The sequence below is a fragment of the Periplaneta americana genome, chromosome 4 (assembly GCF_040183065.1).
Source record: "Periplaneta americana isolate PAMFEO1 chromosome 4, P.americana_PAMFEO1_priV1, whole genome shotgun sequence".
Classification (NCBI taxonomy): Eukaryota; Metazoa; Arthropoda; class Insecta; order Blattodea; family Blattidae; genus Periplaneta; species Periplaneta americana.
In genome coordinates, this window is record NC_091120.1 from 182,218,573 (window position 1) to 182,242,881 (window position 24,309).

Consider the following 24,309-nt stretch of genomic DNA (forward strand, 5'->3'; position numbering starts at 1 on the left):
CCGAACTACTAGCATGAGACCACGGCCGACATGATGCTACCTTCTCTTTGTATAAGCGAAGCGAGCATCAAGTCGGCCGTAATGAGACAGACCTCAGCACATCTTTCGGTAGTTAGCAACACTAAATAAAGCTTATGATCCAGTGTCAATCCTCAGTACCCAGTAACACCAATAGACCTGCCAGGCCTCTGATTTTGCAGCAATCTGCTTTTTTTTTTCTTTTTTTTTAGAAATCTACTGATATACTTCTGAAAATTGAAAAATTCTGTTCTTTGTCCTTTCGCAGCTTATTTTCGACAATACCTTTATTGAAATGTAACATGAATGGAAGCCTTCTTTAATGCATTACATCCTGCAGACAAGACTTTCTTAAAAGATTTGCAGTGTTTGTCTGAGCTTCTATTCTCTTAAACAATGACGCATAGAGGTACCATAAAACGTACTAATTTATTTACGAGCGCACTACATACCTACTCCAACCACATACAACTCCAAAATCACTGGCCACTTCTTGCTAGCTGATGTCTAACAAATGGACACCTCCCTCCTTTGATGTGTTGCAGGTCACTGGGGAGTTCTCTTAAAAGTGTTTTGAGTCTCTATTCCCTTAAACAAGTATGCACACAGGTATGACACCATAAAACGTGCCAAATTATTCTTAAATTACCGTAACACTTCATTGGAACCCTGGTCCGGAAATGACTGAGTCGAAAGTTATAAGCAAAAATAGTTGTGTGGAAATGAAATTGTAATTTGGCATCACGTGCCTTCCTTCCCTTAATCTTTGGAACAATCGTGGAAGGATGGTATGGGCCGGATGTCTCCTACATGGGTACTTGCCCGATACAATCTGTGAGCTTGTCTACTGTTCCCATTGGCTCATCCATATTCGAAAGTCAAGTCTGCATATTCCACTCTCGTGTACTCCTCAATTTCACTAGGACTGATCGACTGGACACTGCAACTTGTACACATACACTGCTGTCTACAGACGTGCATATCAGGACTGACCATGTCCGTTACACATTACGGCATCTGCACTGCTTTAGTGTAGTTTCCTGTCCCCACCCCTCAGACAGCGCACTGAATGGAATACTGTAGGTAGACAAGTAAACATCAGATGAATACAGTATGTGTAAGATGTACAGATAAATACATACATATAAATAAGGTGTACACAGGAGTAAAATTATTCCATTTTCACACAACTATTTTTGCTTATAACTTTCGACTCAGTCACTTCCAGACCAGGATTCCTTATCTCAAATTGATACATGTGCCCTTCTCCATCATCCCTGTAAGTTTGTAACACCAGCCCAGAAACACCCTGTATATTCTTGTCCCGCTCCAATAATGTTTCCTCAAGTCTACTAGTTGATTAATCAGGCATTCTTGCCATCAAACCATTTCCTGACGGGTCTGAAAAATTTGCAGACCAAGAGCAAACCAATCTCAAACCACAGTGATGGATGTGCATTAAGACAGTTATGCTTTACTTTTAGCCAATGGACTGGCTACACACGTACTTTTTGCATTAATATTTTAGGTTTCCATGCTTATTGATATTTGGTTATTCAAATTACATCTTCAATATAGAAGATTAGTAAATTATTTTACAGTACATGAGCGTACAGTACAATAATGGTTTGAAACTGATTTCAAACGGATCATCACTGAGGTTGGAACAGTGTTCATCACAAACTCGCTTCAGAAACAAACCTATTGTCTCTAAGCTCCTCAATAGTGCTGGAGTTATTTCTATACAGTCTATTTTGTAGGGTATCAATAGCCATTTTATCAAAAGAGTCGGGAATATGTGAATGCAGACATCACTTCTATAACTCAGATTAATACTCTTTATAAAATAAAAATATAATTGTGTGCATGCTATTACTAATCAAAATGATATAAGTAAAAATATGGGTGAGGTTACAGACAGTTCCACATACAGACTTTGGGTGTCTTCAATCCTGAGTGGGTCAAAGATGTCTTGCAATATCAAATTTTATTTTTATAGTGGTGATGCCAAGAAGGAGAAATTCACCACCAATAAGAATAAAATTCTGAGTTGCATTTTGATATGAATAAAAAAAGTCAATACATTTTTCCCGGAACTCTCTCTTTTGGTGTCAGTGTTTTTTCCGTGCAATGAACTTCTTCCAAAGAAGTCATGTACTCTTAGACAAAAAAAATGACCGGACTCTTGAGAAGTAAATTTACCTAAGTTCCTTTCGGCTGTGCGCCTGATACACAAAACTAAAATCAGAGTAGTAAGGACGAAACTAGCGAGATCTAAGAACATACTCTTATATCGGCAAACAACGGTTTGAACTCTGTGTGTGTCATAGCTCCGTGGTAAAACTCTGACTTCACACGCAGAAAACCCGGGTTTGTATCCACCTTTGTATAAGTATATATATTTGTTTCGTTTTATTTTTTCTCTAGTTAGAAACAAATGATACATTTATTAACGTGCACAGGAGTTTGGATTAGTTGAAAAATTAAACAAAAACATTGAGTAATATCGGAGACTTCTTCCTAATTACCCTTGAATTAAAATAGATACAAAGTTCTTGAATCTTCTCCCTTCTCCATAAGAAGTATTGATCAGCTCTATAATTTGTATTATTAGTAGTAGCTGTAATAATAATAATAATAATAATAATAATAATAATAATAATAATAATAATAATAATGCAACAACCAGAATAACAACAATAATAATATTCATAGCATTACAAACACAATAATAATAATAATAATAATAATAATAATAATAATAATCATAATGTTAATAGTATTGCAAAAACGAGATGAATAATGTTAAAGACAAAACCAATGTGTTCCAGATATTGGCCACACTCGTAAATAGTGCCGTTACATATCTGCTTTGTAATAGCTCCATGGTAACAGTCTAGCTTCTTGTGTAGGCGATTCAAGGTCGTGTACCCCGTAGGATGCAGGCGGTTATAAATGCGGAGGGATTACATACCCGGTATTGAATTTTTTTTGTCTATTTTGATTTTTGTTTATAGGTCTCCGAGATGTATTTCTTTATTTTGTTTAATACAAAAAAAAGAATAATGTTTGTTTATTCCTATCCGAGAAGGATTTATTTTACTTAAGGTTTATTTTTGTTTATTTCTATCCAAGAAGATTTCGTTTAGTCTCTTTAAATACAAGATACAAGGAAAAGGATTGCTATTATGTATCTAACTTGCCCTTTGTAAATATTAACTTCCTGTTAAATATTTCACAATACTGGTTATTATCAGTATACAAGAAGTAAAAAATTAGAATGAAAAAACAAAGTATAGACTGAGATTCGAACTGGAAACCTTTCGGATACAAGACCACAATACTGCCGACTACGCTATGCGAGAGAGATGACGACTCTTTAAGAAGCATGTTATATAATCATATAGTGGTGGCAGTGGAGCGTTGGAAACATTTACGACAGAAGAAATTCGTCCGCGTGTGTATCATGCTCTGACGAATGCACCCGAAGTCTTCCGAACCGGACATAGAATCTGGAGCCCGGTCATTTTTTTTGTCTAAGAGTGTACAATTTAGTAATTCTTCATGTAATTTTAGAATGCAGTGATTTTCCATAAAAATAGGTCTTTATTCTCCAATATCTCAGGGTTCAATAACGTTAAGAATATTGCATATAAATACTTCAGAATTTCTTTATTTTTTGTTTTCCACAAGTACATTAAAATTTTTCATGATCATAGAAGTTGGCAACACAACTTAAAAAAAAAATATTATAAAAACAACTCCAACAAATTACAGTATAACCCTCATCACTTTCCATTCGACGCCTCCCCTGAAAAACAATATAAACTGCATTATATACATTACTTATTCATAACGACTGAAGGATGTGCGACGCAATCTGTTCGGAGCTGTTTTCTGAAAAGTATACATAAATAAACACAACCAACACATACATCACCACGTTCTACAGTGAGAGAAGGGTATTTTCACAAACACCAATATAACATCATGATCCAAACGTTTATTTCAGACTACTTTATTTTATTTAATTCTGGGTATAATGGTACAATTTATTTTATTTATATAAAATAAAAACATGGTTGGGTTATACTGTAATAAAAAAAGTTTAATGAGGTATAAATATGAACTAGATTTTTGTTACCAAAACATTGGAAATTACTTTTACAACAACCATTTATTATCTAATGAGAAAAGCTATGTCATCGAGCCAAGAAGAGTTTGGGCATCTCTTGGAATGGTTAATAACTTAGTTGTAAAATTATTATTTGACAACATTCCCAACACTCGCATCCCAATACCGGGTAAAAATTAATGAAAGAAAACAATATAAACCCTTGATAGCTAGGTGACACAGCCTGGGAAGTCCTGTTTATTACGAATAATATGGACAACAACCAAGAAATTACTTCGGGTTAGGTATAGGATGGGAGGAAGAATATGCTTAAATTCTGTATGAATTTCTGTAACAAGAATCTATGGAGTATGAGTGTTTGACACTGTCTACGCAATCCGGTATGTCTTCCCTCCCTCTCGGTAGTACAATGCGAACAAGCTGCTCCCACCTCCAAACATCAGATCTGAAATGTAACAAGTTACAAAAACTTAACATTTCTGCACATCAAAATATTGAGGAAGGCCTGTAATAAGGCTTCTTAATAACTAGAGCTAGGAATTTTAGGTGCAAAATAGCGCAAAAACGGTGCCTTAATTTAGCTGAAAAAGGTGCGAATTTCAATTGTGAATATTCATTACAAACAGTACCAAAACATATATTAGAGTGTAGGCCTTCACGGCCAGCGTCAATAGTAGAAAAGTTTTCTGGGCTATGAGGCCGTGGTCTGTTGGTTGTATGACCAAACATTTCGTTCACTGCTGCGGTGAACATCTTCTTTGTTTACCAAGGTACCAATCAGCAATACCATGGTTTTACTCAGGAACATCTTTTCCGAAGATATTGTGACGCTTTTCCAACACGTCCTAACCACTACATATTTTCAGTGGCAACACAAGTTTTATGAACAAACCGACGGAGTGGCCATGGGGAGTCCACTAAGTCCCGTGATAGCGAACTTCTACATGGAAGCTTTTGAGGAGGCAACCCTGGAAACGGCAACATTGAAGCCTAGCTGCTGGTACAGATACGTGGACGATACCTTCGTGATCTGGAAACATGGAAGACGGACACTCGAAGACTTCTTATTACACCTAAATAGTCAAAATGAACAAATACAGTTCACCATGGAAATAGAGAAGGATGGCCAGTTACCCTTCTTAGACATACTGGTTTACAGACAAGAAAATGGCGCCCTCGGCCACAAGGTTTACAGGAAACCCACACACACTGATAGATATCTAGACAAAGATTCCAATCATCATCATCCCCGGCAGAAGCGGGCAATGATTAAAACCCTCTTCGACTGAGCCATACGGGTTTCTGACCCCCAACATATAGACCAAGAAATCGACCACCTACAATCAGCCCTAACCGCTAATGGCTATGCCAGGGCAGAGATAAAAAGAGCCTTGAAACCAAGGAAGAAGACGACACAGGAGTCAGGCCAAGTCCATACGAAGAGAGGCACGGTGTTCTTGCCCTATTACAAGCAAGTCACAGACCGGATAAGCAAGATCCTCAACCGGCACAAGGTGGACACTATCTTCCTGCCCACCAAGCAGATACGCAACAGCCTATGCTCAGCCAAGGACAAACGCGACAGATTGTCATCTACGGGGGTCTACAGGATCCCATGTTCATGCGGAGCAGTTTACATAGGGACACAGCGGAGCTTCAAGACTCGGATCTCCGAACATAGAAGGAACTGCCGCCTTGGCCACGTAGATAAGTAGGCTGTAGGTGAACATGCTTATCTGGAAGGCGAACATAAAATTAGGTTCGAAGATACCGATACACTCAGCGACACACCACATTTCTACGCAAGGCTACACCGAGAGGCGATTGAAATATATAAACATAAGAACAATTTCAATCGAAAAGAGGAAGGCCTCAAGGTTAACAAGGCCTGGTATCCGGCATTAAGGAAAACTAACATCAAACTCGCCCGCGTAGCACAATTAAACACAACCCCGGACGCGGATTGTGTAGGCAACAGCAAACCCGTCCACGAAGCACATTCGAGCGTGGACCGAGGCGACAACAGTAAGCTGCCCCCCCTCCTCCCATACTATATATACAACGATGCAGCCAGCGCAGACTGTAATCGGCACGCGCAGTAGAACCAGCCGCACCAGCAATATCACACCACTGAAGATGTTCACCGCAGCAGTGAACGAAACTTTCGGTCACACAACCAACAGACTATGGCCTCATAGCCCGGAAAACTTTTCTACTTGTACCAAAACAAATTACATTATATATGACACAAAATTTCTTCAATAAGTTTCAGTTTAATTCCTTTTGGTGAAAATGACAGCTGACTGACATATTGGGATTCGGCCAATATAGGAGATGGTATTGACAAGGAGAGGAAAAGAATTCATCTTTCGGCAATGAAGGAGCAAGCTCAAATTCCTTTTCTTCCAATTCAACAGCTTTCGCTAAATCTTCAAAAAGAAATAGTATTCCAATGGATACCTAGTCATTGCGGCATTACTGGAAATGAGATTGTAGATAATATTGCCAACCAAGCAAAATCTTTGGGGCCCAAACCTATGTAAAATAACTTCTTTAACCAACACATATTATGCAGTTAATTCTCATTTAACAAATTTATGGGTCGAATTATGGCTTTCTTCTGATAAAGGCCAAGTACTTCAAAACATTCAAAAGAAACCTAATGATTTACAAATGTTCCGCAACATTCCCAGACACATATAAACTTTCTTGACAAGAGCCAGGACAGGCCATATTGTCACTCAGAAGTATCTTCACCACTTTAATCTTGTTGACTCTAGTAGTTGTTGCTGGTGCAACAATAACGAAGAAGATTTGGAACATATCCTCTTAAACTGCCCTGTGACAAGCATCCATAGAACTAATCTAAAATCTGCAATCCCTGTAACCTTGGACAATTCTCTTCAGTACATATTGATTACACCTCATCTTTGGAATGTGGCTGTTGAAATATACAACCAGCATCGTGCTTTTTACCCATCATTTGTAAGAAGAGGAAATTCATAGTGAAACATAGTGGAACACGTGATGTCAGCAAATGGCTGGATACACAACAAAAATTGAATTGAACAGCTTTCGCCTAATGTTGGTGTGACGAAACACAAACTAACTTGTGGACATTTTGCCTGACGAGAGTTTATTGAGGCACAAACTAATTTGAAAGCTTTTGCCAAACAAGACTGCACTGAAGGGAAAGTAATGTGGTACCATGTCCAATGCTGTGAAGTAACGGTTAGCGCATCTGACCATGAAACGAGGAGTCCGGGTTCAAATCCTGGTTGGGACAAGTTACCTGGTTAGGGTTTTTTCTCGGGGTTTCCCTCAACCAACTGAAGCAGAATTTATTGCTGGGTAACTTTCGGTGTTGGACCTCGGACTCATTTTGCCATCATTAATTCACATATCATCACATACTAGCTGTTGCAGATTCGATCCTGGCTCAGGTCAATGGCATTTAAGTGTGTTTAAATGCGACAGGCTCATGTCAATAGATTTACTGTAAAAGAACTCCTGCGGGACAAAATTCCGGCACACTGGCGACACTAATATAACCTCTGCAATTGCGAGCGTCGTTAAATAAACCATAATTTTTTTTATACTATAGCTCGGGTTAAGTTCATGGTGCAACATGCTGTACTTGTACAAGAGCACAGTTTTTAATGGGTTATTTTACACGACGCTGTATCAACATCTCAAGTTATTTAGCGTCTGAATGGAATGAAGGTGATAATGCTGGTGAAATGAGTCCAGGGTCCAGCACCGATAATTAACCAGCATTTGCTCATATTGGTTTGAGGGAAAACTCCAGAGAAAAACACCAACCAGATAACTTGTCCTGACCAAGATTCGAACCCAAAGGGTATGTCATACTACAACATTATGATAACAGAAACTGAGAATCACAACAAAAGTTCACAGCCTACTGATAAACCCAAAGATCCTACACATGCAATATGATCTATACCCAGGATGTTGTAACCTTGCTCTTGACCGTTGTTATTTGGATTGGCTACCCTTCCTATGAAAAAATTCAAGAATGCTGTGTGGTAGCCCTCAAATACATAGGATAGGACATTCTTGCTGGGTTGCAAGAAACCTGTTCCATAAATTGCTATTCTCTCGTTAAGTAACAGACCTTTAAACTATTCCAGTCTTTAAAGTATAGGTCGTTGCAAATGTGATATTTAACGATCTATTAGCTATTCCACCTTTAAACTGTAAAAATTCAAAACGACAGAGCCATCGTAGCCGGCGCAAATAATTCGCTTATTATATGTGCGTGTCGCTATGGTAATATTAACTTTAACTCTATTAAATATAGAATATAATCTAAATTTAACAGAAGAAATACTGAAATCAGAAGTAAACACTGAAATACTGAAACAATTGTCTTTAGAGACAATTAATATTAGGTACCCTCCACAAAACTGGCTTCATTTATACACCGACGGATCCTTGATCTCCAGAGAACAAGGTGCCGGTGCAGGTGTTACGTGCTGTCTCTTCTCACTTTATAGATCTCTTGGATATGGAACAACAAGTTTTGATGGTGAAATCATTGCAATAAGTGAATGTCTCAGGAATCTTCTAGGCCACATCAATAAATTTAGGAATGCAGTTATATTGTCAGACTCCAAAGCAGCTATTCTATCAATCGTCTCTAAACACACACCTTCATCTCAAACAGCAGAAATAACTAAAATGCTCTCTCAATTAATATCACTCAATAAAAGAATTGTATTCCAATGGATACCATCCCATTGTGGAATCCTGGGAAACGAGAATGCGGATGCTTTAGCAAAGAAGGGCAGCACTGCTACTTACAGACCTGTTACTAAATCTACGTATTACTCTGTGAAGAGATTTATTAAATCTACATACTTAGACTTCAACAAACAAAATTTGATAACTCAATCCCAAGGGAAAAAATGAAACTCTCTGCATCAAAATCCACAGTTAATTCCCGATTTACCACGAAAATCGTCTGTAGCTGCATTTAGATTGGCAACAGGCCATGATTGTTTGGCCAAACACCTGCATAGAATTGGAATTTATCAGTCCCCTAACTGCCCATTGTGCAACTCAAACCAAGAAATGGATTCGGAACACCTCAAAATCTGTGCTTCAGTGGCTAGTCATGATAATATCTTTGAAAAATATTGGAGTGCAAGAGGTCAAATGACTTTATTGTCAAACGCCTGGAATTAGAAAACAACAACAACATATTGTGTTTTTGGACAGTCATTGTTTTCAAACTTTGCACAAGACAGGCATCAAATACTGATTCAGGCCAACATGCAACGATTCTTGGTACAGATTGATAGAGAAGTAACCCTTCCTGTTTCGGTACATCTCATTCAAGTGTCCACTAGGGCTTTGAATTTTCATATGGCTACAGTCTATGCACCAATAACGTTGGGAAAATTGCAAATTGAGAAGAAATCCTGTTTTACTGTTTGTACAGAATTTCCTTGATGCATACCTAATGTATTGTTCTCTCATTCTTGCAATGCAGTCACACATCTTATTATTCTACAAACTGTAGATTTATAAACATGAATATGATCCACTATCACATTCTGAAACGCTCCTATTGCGTAATAGAGCAAGGCAATTTACTGCGTGCGATTTGTTTCCCTATTTCATGCAAGAGAGCCATGAATGTGTCTTTCGATAATCTAAATCTAACCTTAAAATCAATATTATCTTATTCTTCTAGAGGATTCGATCTGTCTCTCAGTATTCTTGGTCTTGGTAGATGTTGTACCATATCAAACATAACCTCTATGTCAGACGATTCTATAATAGTAATGAAATTGGTTTATTCACAGAACTTTTCCTATACACACATGAATCTCGAGTTCATTGTGATATGTATATCATTTACTTCTGATAACATATCCACGAAATTACTTAATACTGTCAGATACAAAAACAAGAAATATACGTACAATATGGTGGCTAACGATTCGTTAACAGTTTATAGCTCCGATTTTCGACCTATAGTTTACAGAGTGCTTTAACGAACCAATAGCTTCAAAGGTCGTTCTTGCAACGCTTACTGATGCTAAATGAACAATTATAGGACCAATAGTGTTTAACGAACCTATAAATGCTTTCTTGCAACCCAGCATCTGTCTTTCATCCCAACCACAGACTGAAGCATGTGAATGCACCAGTTAATAAAATATGATTAGTGAAGATACTTACATTATCCACGGAATCACCTTCGCCTTCATCGCTCACCTCATCACCAAATTCAATATCTTCATCAAAGCCATCCTCCACGAATGTGACAGTGTCGTTAATACGAACTGTAAAACAAGAATGCAACTTTAGTTCTCTGTTTGTGAAGTCCTAACTATTATTTATACCTACAAATATAAAGAAGATCTGGTCATTCATCCCTAAACATTATCTGCCCTTATATTTTTTCAGAGTTTCCTTAGCACTAGTTTTCATCTACTTTTCAAGCTCTTTCTCTATTATGTAAAGCATGTATTTGGTGTTTTATTCTCATTTTGTGTTTGTAATAATGACACAAGATAAGGCAAATGAATTTCAATGTGACAAAGAAATGAGAAACAAATGGGTGCATGCTATTTCTGAGCAAGAAACTACGGACTGCTTTCATTCTGTTTAATCTGTTAAACTTGTCAGACAGTTCGTATTTTAAATACGTCCCAAATCTCTTAACACTTTCTAAAGTTTGTAAACAATACATTCCTAGGGAATGGAATACTTCGAGATCACGAATTTCGCAACCTTTGACAAATATTTCTCAACATCTAATAAATTACAATAAATATACATCTTTCAATCCTTTTATGCCTGATTTGAACACGCAAAACATTGCGAAATCCGTATTATTCCGCGAATTTCGCATATTTTTTCGAAAGAAAAAAAACAAGCGATTTTTTAGCAATTAGCGAATAGTTTGCGCGAATTTTAAATTGCTTAAAATTTTTTTGTACCATGATCAATAGTCATCGCACATATCAATATGGTCTGCACATTCAATAGTATTCAATATGTATTTCTTCAAATATCTGGTATGAACACATTCCTGGCATCATGGTTTGTGCATATGCAGCAAGAATTATATCATAAGCAAAGTTAGCCTGCTGAATGCACCCTACATTCCTATGTGTCATGTGCAAATACAAACTGTGAACTCATCTTACCATATAACAATGTATTGTCTGGTAAATGCTATTATTTGTCAACAGAAAATATCAATCTTTTTTCTGAAATGTATTTTGAATGAAAGTGCCAAAAAAATTCAATTTAAAAGCAGTAATTTCCCCTTTTCAAAATACCACTTTCTGCATTTTAAATTATAAAGAGAGAATTGCGCACAAATGTGCATAGATGTCACTGTAGCACAAATTACTTAATCTGACACATTGGTCTTGCCGTTCACTTTCTGCATTTTGAACTCAACAAAAAATTCCATTCTCTACTTATGAATAATGTATGAATAATAATGTAATAATGAATAATGTAAACATATTTGAAATTAAAATATTATTTATTTAACATAGATTTTATTTGAAAACAAAGAAATAAACGGAAGAAAATAAATTATGATAGTGAACTATACAGTTTTAAGCCAAGACATCACAACACGTGCATCTATTGACATCAGATTTCTCTCTTGAGTTGGGTGGATAATAAAATTAGAAAGCATTCTTTCAGTTTATCCAAAGTGCCCATTACAAAAAAATCAACAACGAAGGTATTAACACAAAACCAAAAAATTAAACAAAATTTATTTTCAGTGAAGAAGGTTAAAAAATGAAAATACTGACAATATTCAAGATGTTCCTTGTAACACAGAAGGCGAAAATGAAATTGTATCAAACTAATGTTTGCTTTTCTGATCTAGTCTGTAAAATCAGGCAAATTTTAAGTTTTAAATGTGCAAATCTAGACATTTACAACTAGATTCATTACTTTTTGCAGACGATTTAGCTCTGGTGGCATCCTCAGAAGATGAATTACAACGTTCAATTTTTAATTTTAACAAAATTGGAATTAAATATGATATGACAATCAATAAAGAAAAAACTAAAATTATGGCCTTCTGCGGAAAATACCTTGTGCCTAGCGAAATATGTTTAGATTCAAAAACATTAGAAAGGATAAATTATTTTACATATCTCGGATACACATTATCTTTTTTCGATGAAGAAAATTTCTAAATACACCAAAACAATGGGAATAATTAACACCATTATGAAACCTTCCCTAGTACAAAGGCATACTAGAATTCGCCTATACAAGACCTTGGCGAGACCTGTACTTTGTTACGGCAGTGAGGCATGGACATTGAGGAAGAAAGACGAAAGCAGAATAACAGCTAATGAAATGAAATTTATGAGATATACAGCGGGATATACGAAATGGGATCACAAACGCAATGAAGATGTAATGGAAGAATTACAACTAGAACCTGTAATTAATCACGTAAAACATTATCAGAACAACTGGATAAATCATCTGCATTGCATGCATAGAGATAGAATCCCAAAAGTCATGCTCCACTATCGTCCAAACAGGAAGAGATCTCTCGGTCGTCCAGAGAAGCGCTGGATTGAAAATTCAACTGTGAGATCGTAACAGGCCATTTGGCTTAATACTTGAAGGGAAGAAGAGGAAGAAGAAGAAATGTGCAAATCTAAAATTAAAATAAGTAAAATATGGAAGGACTGAAATGAAGATGCTAAAACCTAAGCAGAAGGAAATATGTGACAAAATCTTCAGGTCTGGACAAATTCCTTGTAATATTCAAGTATTCATACCTGTTTCTGGGAATTCTCCATAGGTCTTCAAGTTTCTGGCTTCATCTGGAGTATACTTTAAGATAACATCTGCTTTCGCATCTTGATAATCACGCAATCCAATGAGTATGATGTCTCCTTGGTTAATCCACACCTGCAGGAAAATAATCACATTTAAAACATTTGCATCTCCTTTAACACAACAGCGAATGTCCTACTAAAGGTCTTGGAAGTCTCATCTCTGCTGCTTCAATTCTTGTCAACAGAGTTGATGAAAGTATCCAGGTCTCTGAGCCATGTAACAGTTTTGGTAGTGCTAATGTTTTGTAGAATTTTAAATCTGTCTCTGTACTTTCTTAATTAGTATTCTCCCAGGTCGATGGCATTTAAAAGTGTGTAAATGCAACAGGCTTTACTAGCATGTAAAAGAACTCCTGTGGGACAAAATTCCAGCACACTTGCGGTGCTGATATAACCTCAGCAGTTGCAAGCATCGTTATATAAAACAATTTAAAATTAATTTTATTAGAACATACTTCACTGTACCTATCAGCTGCTGAAATTTTGCTAATTTATTTTCTACGTCTCTTGGAAAAATGTGAGAAAGATGGCAACCTAGGTAAGAATTTATGTGTTCTATGATTTGTCCATAAAATATCACTATTTTGCTTCTGATAGGGTTTGTTCCAACAAACCCCATGGTTTTTGTTTTTAATTAACTGATATTTTTAGGTTGTACTGATTTGAAATTATCCATAAATTATATAAATTATCTTCAGAGACTACCAGAATTATTTGATCATCTGCATATAGTGATGTATTAATTGGGTGTTTCCTATCCAGGGGCATATGCAAGGGTGGGGGGGGGGGGTTACCGGGTTTGAAAAAAGACATTTAGATTTGAGCATTGTTGTCGCGAACATTCTTCCCGGAACTAGTTTCACATCTCCCTGCTGCTGCTGCTGATGATAATAATAATACACAAAATTTAAAATACCAACAGTGTAAATTGCAAACAATTTTAATAATGACCCCCCTCCCCTCTTGACAAAATTCTGCTTATGCCAATTATTCCTATCATACACCGATTTATTTTATATTTTCATCATTTAGTGACTTCATTTACGTACAAACTGAACAATGCTGGTGACAAAGGACAGCCCTGTTTAACCCCTTAAATTATTATTCTAAAATTATTACTAATATTATTCACACTGACTTTTATTCTTGTGTTTAAATATAGATTGACAAATCGAACTGAAACCCTGACCGAGTTACTACGTGAGCGCTGGCTGTCTTGGGGAGGAGCAAGTGAGAAAGCACGGGGGAAGGGAAAGAGCACTATGCACTATGTACTTGCGGGTCCACTCACAGTTTGTCAAACCTGCTAACAAAAGCATTAAAAGGTTGACTAGTTGCCTGCAATGCTAGCATAATGGAACCTTCCTAGCCGACAGTCCAGGCAAAAATGAAGAATCCGTTATTGTGGTAATACTGGAGAGTGGTTCTTCTATTGGTCGCGATGCCCACACAGATATTTACGTGGTGATTGGTGACTGAATGACGAGGAGCGAGGAAGAGAGAAGAAAGAAAGAGAGAGATTCCAGAAGTTGGCGTGTTTTACGGGGTTTCACTTGAAATTGTCGAACTATAAATGCACTGTATGACCCTAAGCAGTAAATGATAAAATCTTAGAATGAATAGCCTGTAATATATTTCAATATTTATAGATCATGTGTGTTTAATTATTATCAAACACTAAATTTAAACAAAAACTGAATAATTATGATTTGGCTAGAAATAAATTAAACTTACCTTCTTCCTCAATTTACCACGGATGTGACACAATCTCTTAACGCCATCGAAACACATTGCTTCCAATCTACCGTTTCCTAACATTTTAGTCACTTGGGCATATTCTGGAAAAGATAAATTAGACAATAAGTTTCTTCAATCGATGAACAATTTATTTTAGATCTACATAATTTCTAGGTTATCAGTTCTAATTATGCATTTTGAAATAAGTGTAGTGAAATAAAATGTGATGTGGCAGGAATAATAAAATTACTAATTTGTAAGTTATATTTGATACTAGCTTAAAGCACCTGGCATTGCCTGGGTTTTCTATCTAGACTTTCGAAGATCTCGGCAACTTAACTATAGGAAATGAAAACGAATTGTCTTTACTAAGCTTTCCTCGTCCCTAAAGATGAATCTTTACATAGTGTCACTTACAAGAATTAATGACCTTAACCAAAATGCCTGTCAGGGTTAACTCAATTTAAAACAGCTGAAGATCACGCACCGAGAAGAAATCATTTCATCTTGTGCCTTATGTTCAACTGTTTTTTGTTTTTAATTAGCATTGCCTTGAAGTTGAGCTAAACCAAAAACATACCCCTTGGTCCCTATACACATGCTTAGCATTGACTCAATGTTCTACACTGATCTGAAGCTATGCTGACATACATTTTATGTCATTTCCTGTTCATGTATGCAAGATCTTTAAAGAGAGACTTTGACAATAAATAGGGAATTCACTTGTTCCCAGTCTGAGCCCCTTGGGGTGTCCTAGTGAACTAAAATTTACTCTTTATCGGTTGTACTAAAGACTCAATATATATAATTTAATTTATATTGGAGAATTTTTAACCCTTGGCCACTGTACACTCGCTTGTGTCATAACCGGTTTTTTGAATATGACTTGAAAAATGACATCTCACAAATTCAGAATATATTAATTTATTATTTTTTTATCTTTTATACAGATACAGCATAATCTCGCAACGTCATTTTTCGACCTGAATTATATTTTGAGAGATATACATTTTATAAATTAACAGATTGTTTCTTCCAGTTGCCTTAACACACTACATTAGCAACACAACTGTATAGATATAATTATGCAATAACACATTTTCGGACAAGAATAACAATATTTTGATAGGCATGTATTTTAGAATTAATACACCATTATTTTAGTGGGATACATACATTCGCATACTACATTAACAACATTGTTAAAGTATCACTGAATTGCTTTTTGATAAGCGTACAATTCGTTTTCCCCTCTATTGCATGAATATAATGAAGACCTCCCTCAAAGAACGTTGTATATCATATGCAAAAGCCGTTGATATACAACGTTCTTTGAGGGAGATCTTCAAATGTTTAGGTGTGCCCACTCGAGATCTAGCCACATTGTTGACAATGTGAAAAACATGGGATTTCTAAGTTAATGCCTACAACTTTGAGTGACTGTCCTTGAGCTTTTTCTGTTTAATAGTCATTACGAATCCTAGTAGTGCTGGAAACTGCAATTGCTTAAAATAGAAAGGCATGTTAGGGGATACTATAGCAATACATGAGTTTTGCCAGTTGATATTGTTGCTTCTATTATGTTTTGCATGAGTTTTTTCACACCAACTCTTGTTCCATTGCTTAATTTTGATAGGCAAGTATTTTGCAATAGTATTATTGGTGATTCAATATTAAGTATTAAATTATGTGCTGGCACTTTTTGTCATTTGAAAGACTTCAATAAATTCAGTTGAATAAGGCACAGTTTGCTATCTACAACTGTATCGAGAAACACATAATATGGTCCTAGACTGTGTAATAGCTACTTATTGCATGAATTTTCTAGATTTTGCCTTTCACAATGTATCAACAATGTTATTTAATTTTGTGTTATTTTTTTCGGGCCCATAAAAGTCGATGTTAAACATAACAGAAACAACAATTGACTGCAGAAGAGACTATTTTAATATTATATGGTACATGATGTTTGACTGCATTTATTTTTATTTTTCATATTTCAAAATAATTTAACGTGTATTTGTTCAATTTTATGAACCCATGTCTTTCTCCTGGTAGTGAAGGCTTGGTATGCAAACTTTGGCAAATATCGGTCAAAGTATGTGAATTTGTATAGAGAACACAATTACATTGGCCTACATATATATCCACATTCACTTTTATAGATAGGCTTACCATATTTCTAGGAAATGACATAACTTACGCATGCTATTATGGCAAAATACCGGTTATACCAGTCTATAATCAGACATTTTTTCTAGTCTAATAATGAAACTCTAAAACTTCTTGAATAATACAATTATTTTGTAAAATTTCCTAAAGTTAGCAGTAACGTACATGCCATATTTTTCTATTAGACCTAGCCTACAATAGTAGTCTACATAGAAAATGTATAGGTGAATCTACACAGTTCAACTTTTCTTTCAACTTTACACATTCAAGCAATGCACGAAAGATTGATATTTAATATTAATTAATATAATATATACTCAGTGAAGACGACGTTCAAGCATCTTAATTCAACGCGTGTTTTAAACTTTATTCTTTCAATAGTCTTCCTTGATTGCATGCGTATGCTTTAGTATGTTTTAGTCACCGTAGCAGGAACCTCAGGCTAAACTAGCGCAGAGGTACTTTCCATTGTACTTCGCTAATACACTTTCAATTGTTTCTTCAGTCTTACCAACGTAACTTCATGTAACATTAAGAAAATTTTACGCTTGTGTACAGTGTAATTTTTTACGTTTGGTGTCGTTATCTTAGGTTAGGTTAGCTAGTATTTCTGTACTACTGCGTTACGGTACCACAATAAATATATTCACATCCTTGGCTGCTAGTCAAGTCTTACGTATCATAAAAACACATAAAAATATCGAGTGCCGACGCCAATGTCACGCTGAAAATAAGGCTCCAAAGTTGTTTTGAAATATGTGACAGGTTAGGTTAGAATACGATAGGATAGTTTAGGCTTTCCATATGTCTTGCATAAACGAATATGTGACAAGTTACGTTAGATTAGTTTAGGCTTTTGGTATGCCTTGCATATAGGCTACTCAAAATTGTATAAGAATATGCACTATTTTTCCGCCTTCCTTTGATAATGCTACTGTAAAGATTTACCAAAAGATTCGGTTAGGTTAGCTTAGCTTAGGAGACGTCAAGGCTCCCTTCTGTCCAAGATCAACTTGCTTTCAGAATCTATTAGATCTATTCCACAGAAAGAAGAAATTAGAATTACCTTGCCCATCTTCTTTGAAGACCAATTCTCTCTTCTCGGTTTCGTTTTCATTCTTACCTCTCCTCCTATTTTTACCTCCCTTTCCTAGAAATAAAAAATTCCATGAATAGGTTATAGGTTGCCAGATGTTACTGTAGCAATAATATTTCTCAAAATCTGTAGGCCGTATAAATACTGGATTATGATTTTAAAATGAAACTAAAATTACACATTCATTATTTACAAATGTATAATTCTCGGCAAATTTATAATAACTTACATATATACTACGAGGTCGTAAACGAAATGGCCGTCACAATCTGCGATCAACACGGTCACGTAACTTCAGTCAAACTCTTTTAATTTTTTAATACAACGCTGATGAATATGACTTACCTTTATTTTTTGGCATATCTCAGTAGGTTTCACTAATTTATTTAGAAAACAATTAGCCAGGCAAAGCTGATTTTACAAGAAAACTGCAGAAAAATTTCTGTGGCATACCAAACGGAAGGAAACACCCGTAAAGAGTCATATTACAGTCCGAGTTTTTGGAATGTAACTTGAAGCATGGCACTCATTGTAATAAGTCAGCAAGATAAAATTAATTGTTAAAAAAATTATTTATATTTTGCGTAAAATGATCAATTATAATATGTAAAATATAAGAAGACAATTTGGTTCAGTCATTTTGATAGATTGCGATTCCCAGGGATCTCTGGGAAAATCGAATTATTTAAATTATATTATACATGCATATAAAGTGAAAATTAAATGTAATTAAAATAAATCAATACAAAATATATTACGAAAATAAAACACAGACTGTAAAAATTACATTGAGACGTCTGGACAATAAATGTCATCTTATCGAAAACAAAATTTCTCACGGAATAACAATATGCAAAACTGCAGTATCTCAGAGCACGTTTATTCTAGTAACTGACGAAATTTATATGGAATGAAGTAGACTCTTGTTGAATGTAATAGATAAAGTTAAACAAATAAGCATGTTTGTTATTTATCGCATTTTAGTGCTCAAATAAATAGGTATGTGTTGTTTTCATGCATGCATGTTGGCAACAATGCGAAAAGTCCATATTTACAAGTCGTGGCGGAATTTTTGATCTGCAAAACACAGCCAACTTATGAGTGCTCAAATTGAAATTGTCACAAGAAACAGGAGTAAAATATACATCCAGTCTTCCTTCGCCTTATCAGTTTCTCTTCTTAGTTCGTTGTTAAGCTTTCTGTATTCCTATAGACTGGAGAATGCTGGGTTTGCAGTGAAAGACCTGCCCTTGGGCAGAACATTATGAATGACTGCAAAATTTATTGCTGTTCCTAATGAAAGTAGGAAAGGATGACTGTATCCATGGTGATAATTCTCTTTTATCAGTTTCTTGTACCTTCTTCTGTGTTGATGTTTTTCTATTTTCTCTTTTCCTCCATCTTCTCCAACATTTTCCCTGCAACCCAAAGTTTCTTAATTCTCACACCTTCCGTGTAGCCTATTATTTCTTCTGCTGTTGTCTGTATACAGCTTTTTAGACGAGTCTAGTACTCATTACTATTCTCAGGTGTGGATTGTAATGTAGTGGTTTTCTCTTGAAAATTTGCTACAAATTTTCTTCTTTCCTCTTCACTTTTGATAAGAAAAAGACTAAAGTTAGCAGTAATATACCGAATTAGATGATTATATGACATTTATGAGAATTGTGACTGACTGTTTTTCCCTGTTCAATTTCTTTGACACTTGTCTTCCTCTTATCTTCTTCATTCGAATATCTACTTCGTCTATCAGGAGGAAATGATCTGAGTTAATATCTGTTCCTTGTAAAATCTTCGCTTTTTTAAGCAATTTCGGAATCTTTCCTGTATCAGTAGGTAATTTATCTGGTATCTGCTTTCGTCCCTTGGATATGTCCATGTGTATCTTCTTCGTTTATGTTGGAATAATGTATTTCCAACAATCATTGCATTTCTTTTACATTTAATATTTTTCTCAGGCGAGGCATGGTTCCACCTCCATGGTTATGTATGTTCACAAAACAATCGTTATTGGAGTGCTGAGAAACCTAATATCGTTCATGAAATACCCCTCCATGACGAAAAAATTTGTGTATGGTGTGCCACGAGCAGAGAAAGAATTATAGGGCCCATTTCCTTTCGGAATACAGTTGATTCCCTCATAATATATGTGCATACCATTCTCACCCCCTTCCTTGGAGAATTAACCAGCAGAGAGCGTGATTTTGCATTCTTCCAACAAGACTGAGCCACAACTCTTACAGCCGATATTTCAACACACCCTCAATTGAAACATAATATCCGTCACGAAATTAACAGCATTAATCAACCAGAACTATAGCGAGTTATGGTTATGGAATATTTCATAAAGAGGTGCCAAAAATGTGTGGACAACGAAGATGGCCAGTTTCAGCACCTCCATCAATAAAGTTGGTAGACTTTTTAAAATAGCCACGGAAACTTGTATGGTTGTATCACCACGATTCTACACTGTCTGTTCACCACCGCGAGAATGTCAACAGCGTACAGTGAAAACCCCATCGCTCCTGTTCACACTTCATCTGATCACTCCATATATGGCTCCACTATTAGGCAAGGAGAACTTGTCTGGATCTGTTACCAAGATCTATTCTACAGAATGGTCTAATTATGGCGTCAATATCTCAAAAACATTGGGTCTTTCTTCATATATTATACCTCGCAAAAGAAAGAAAAAAAGAAAGTGGGCAGGGAATTCACAACATGAAACGTTTGTGCTCTCGGTTGGATGTTACTGTGATATTCAGATTTTAAAGGAATTGGTTCTTATTTATAAGGATTTTAAATATGATTGAGAGTAAAATAATTTGTTGTATACCATATACCTGTACAAGTATTTGCAATGAAATTACTGTGTTTCATCCGAACAATCCATTGCTAGGCAAGTGACATCAGAATAGTATGCTCTAACCACTACCTGCTGGATCGCATCCTATAGCTGCGTAAACTGCTTACTCATTCAAAGTTATTTTGCTGCTAGGTGGCAGGTTGTACCACCGCTATTAACCTTATCAATATGTGTATGCAAAGTCACTACCTGCCACCTAGTGGCTACTTGTGCATAACCATTGATTGGGCAGGCAGTGTAAACAGCCATAGGGTATGATCCAGCAGGCAGTAGACTTAACGCTTTGCTGCTGCTAAGCAACTAAAGTCAGATGCTGAAATTTTCATAACATATTATTCATTTCCCAGGATAACAGAGAGTATTTGGAATTGAATGGGTTACACCAGCTGGGTCATTCCATACAACATTTTAAGAATATGTCAGTGATGTCATGAATTTTTTTGGGCTTTTAATATAATAATGTTATTATGAAAATAAAATGGGTGGCAGTTACATGTTATCCATCATTTAAAATATTCTAGACACTCTATATGAAGTGTCATCGAAACTAAACAGACGCCATTGTAAACCTGAATAACCATATTTTAATATCTTAAAGACTAATCAGAATAATATTAAGGCGAAAATTAACTGGAACGGGATTTCAGGTACAAATTCAGATGCACAGACCCTTGTTAATGAATTGATCTGGCGTAAAGATTTCACGCAGGTAGTAAATGGTCCGACGCGTGACAATGCCCTCTTAGATGTTTACCTACTAAGACCTGTCTCTCTCTTTGTCAACTCTGAAAGTCTTCATAAAATAAGTGATCACAATAGCGTCTTATTAGAAATCTTATGGGAAAACACAGTAAATCCGAGGTCAAGTCCAGTGTCTGTCTGGAATTTTAACAAAACCGATGTCCATGAATTACAAACGTTTCTACGACAAAAGCATGATGACTTTCTAAGGACTGAAGGAAATATGGAAAATGTATGGCATAAATTTAAGTGTATAATTTTCGAGGCATTAGTAAAATGTGTACCTTCTAAAATAATTAAGAAAAATCCGGACCCAGAATATTACACTAATTATATTCGCTACTTAAAGAAAAAGACAAGGCGCGCATTTAGCAAACGTAAACGGAGCCATGAGCATTGGGAAAAATATGTTGAATTAATTAAGAAACTTGAGTGTGAAAAAAGGTTAGCTCAGGAAAATTTTCTAAAAACTATTTTAAAAGAAGATGAAAGTAACAATTGGAGACAGTTTTATAATTATGTACGCAGGAGAAAAGGGAAAAATGAAGGAGTAGTGCTTTTACGAAATCAGAAAGGAGAAAGTATAACTGATGACAAAGAAAAGGCCGACTTATTAAATTCCTATTTCATTTCGGTTTTCAATAATAATAATAATAATAATAATAATAATAATAATAATAATAATAATCCCGCTGATAGGAGTGGTTGTGTCACAGACCGTGAATGTGAACCAAATTCGACTTTCAAAATAACTTCCAAAGGGGTTAGAGAGAGAATAACGAAATTAAAAAATCGGAAGTCTCGAGGACCAGATAGTATTGCTACAGAGATTCTTAAATTAGGTTCCGAGGCCATAATTCCATACTTAATGCGTATATTTCATGTTTCCATAAACAATGCAGCTATTCCATGTGACTGGAAATCAGCTATAGTGGTACCCATACATAAAGGTGGAAATAAATTAGATGTCGGAAACTACAGACCGATTAGCCTTACATCTGTCGTATGTAAAGTCATGGAGCATTTGATATCGGATTATATTCGTCATGTTCTAAATGCGAAAGACTGGTTTTACAACCGCCAGCATGGTTTTAGGGAAGGCTTCTCATGTGATAGTCAAATTACGTCGCTGGTTCAGGATCTAGCTGAAGAGGTAGATAGAGGCGGAAGAATCGATGCAGTTGTGATTGACTTTTCGAAAGCATTTGATTTGGTGCCACATGACATATTAATAGATAAGTTAAGTAGGCTAGGAATAGATAAAAGAGTGGTGCTATGGATCCAAGAATTCTTAAAAGGTAGAACCCAGAGAGTTAGAGTAGGTCATGAAATATCGGAAATTGGAAATATAAGTTCAGGGGTGCCACAGGGCAGCGTTCTGGGTCCATTACTCTTTATAATATACGTAAATGACCTATGCCAGGATATTACATCAAATGTGAGGCTATTTGCAGACGACTGCATTATCTATAGAAAGATTAGAAATAATTCAGATGTAGATGCTATTCAAACAGACTTGAATAAAATTTACAACTGGGCGTTAAAGCATAGGATGAAAATAAATGGTTCTAAAAGTAAATCTATAACATTTTGTAAAACCCGAGAGGAAACTACTCTTAATTACGAATTCAGTGGTGTTGTAATTCCGCAAGAACAATGTTGTAAATACCTAGGAGTGTATTTAAACTCCAAACTTTCTTGGGGAGAGCATGTTGATAATGTTACAGGCAAAGCATGGAGGGCACTTCACTTTATTATGAGAATCTTGAGAAAGGCTAGCCCCAAATCGAGGGAAATAGCATATCTAACATTAGTGCGACCGTTAATGGAATACGGAACTACATGTTGGGATCCCTATAGAATATATCAGATAAATTCCTTAGAAAGAATCCAGTATAGGGCAGCTAAATTTGTTAAAGGTAAAAGAGAAGATGGGAACGATACGATAAAAGAACTTAAATGGGAAACTTTGGAAAACAGACGTAGGAAAACTAGAATAACATCATTGTATAGAGCACATCTAGGTCAGAAAGCATGGGTAGACATAACGGCTCGGTTAGAAAAGCCAACGTACTATGGTAGGAACGATCATGATTTTAAAATCAAATGTAGGAAACAGAAAACGGATGTAGGTAAATTCTCATTTTTAAATAGAACTATAAATGATTGGAATGACCTACCTGCAGCGGTCTTTGAGGGCTGTCCTTCCTTAAGGAGATTCAAGAATAATTTAAAGAGTTGTGTATAAAGTGAAAATTAAAATTAAGGTGACATTCAACATTTAATTTTTTTAAGGTGGCATGTATTTATCTAGCCTGACGAGTTTACTTCCTTGGTTTGAATTGTAAATTATTTAAAAATAGCGTGTAAGAGGGCCTTAGACTAGAAATGTTTAGTTTAAATGTAGTTCTGTTTATAAGTACAGTATGCATAAGAATGCAATTATTTGACTTATTTGAACTGTTGTATCAGTGAAGCGAGGTGAGTCAGTGAAGTTATGGTTTTACAGTGCAGTGAACAGGTCCGATCAGTGATAATTTATAGCGTCAATGAAATGTGTTCTATAGTGTCAGTGAAATGTGTTACAGAGTGTCAGTGAAATGTGTGCTAAAGTGTCAGTGAAATGCGTCATAGTGCCACTACAGGGAATGAGATGAGAGTAAAGTGAAAGACTATTGAA

At 35.8% G+C, this 24,309-nt stretch overlaps 1 protein-coding gene across 1 annotated transcript; it reads right to left on the minus strand.

Moving 5' to 3' along the window:
- Positions 1–3,671: 3,671 nt before the first annotated feature.
- eIF1A (eukaryotic translation initiation factor 1A) lies at positions 3,672–18,525 on the minus strand. The gene is made up of 6 exons (XM_069824458.1): positions 18,368–18,525; positions 17,993–18,076; positions 14,752–14,855; positions 12,958–13,090; positions 10,364–10,467; positions 3,672–4,598 (listed from the first exon to the last, which is right to left on the minus strand). The coding sequence occupies exons 1-6, from the start codon at positions 18,381–18,383 to the stop codon at positions 4,593–4,595; spliced, it is 447 nt and encodes a 148-aa protein (XP_069680559.1). The 5' UTR covers positions 18,384–18,525; the 3' UTR covers positions 3,672–4,592.
- Between the last annotated feature and the right edge of the window lie 5,784 nt (positions 18,526–24,309).

Excerpts from the sequence above, each read along its gene's own strand:
- eIF1A (XM_069824458.1), bottom strand. Across the intron at positions 14,856-17,992 it reads CTTCAAAGAAGATGGGCAAG|AATATGCCCAAGTGACTAAA; the intron begins GTAATTCTAATT and ends TATCTTTTCCAG. Across the intron at positions 13,091-14,751 it reads GTGGTAAATTGAGGAAGAAG|GTGTGGATTAACCAAGGAGA; the intron begins GTAAGTTTAATT and ends ATTTTCCTGCAG.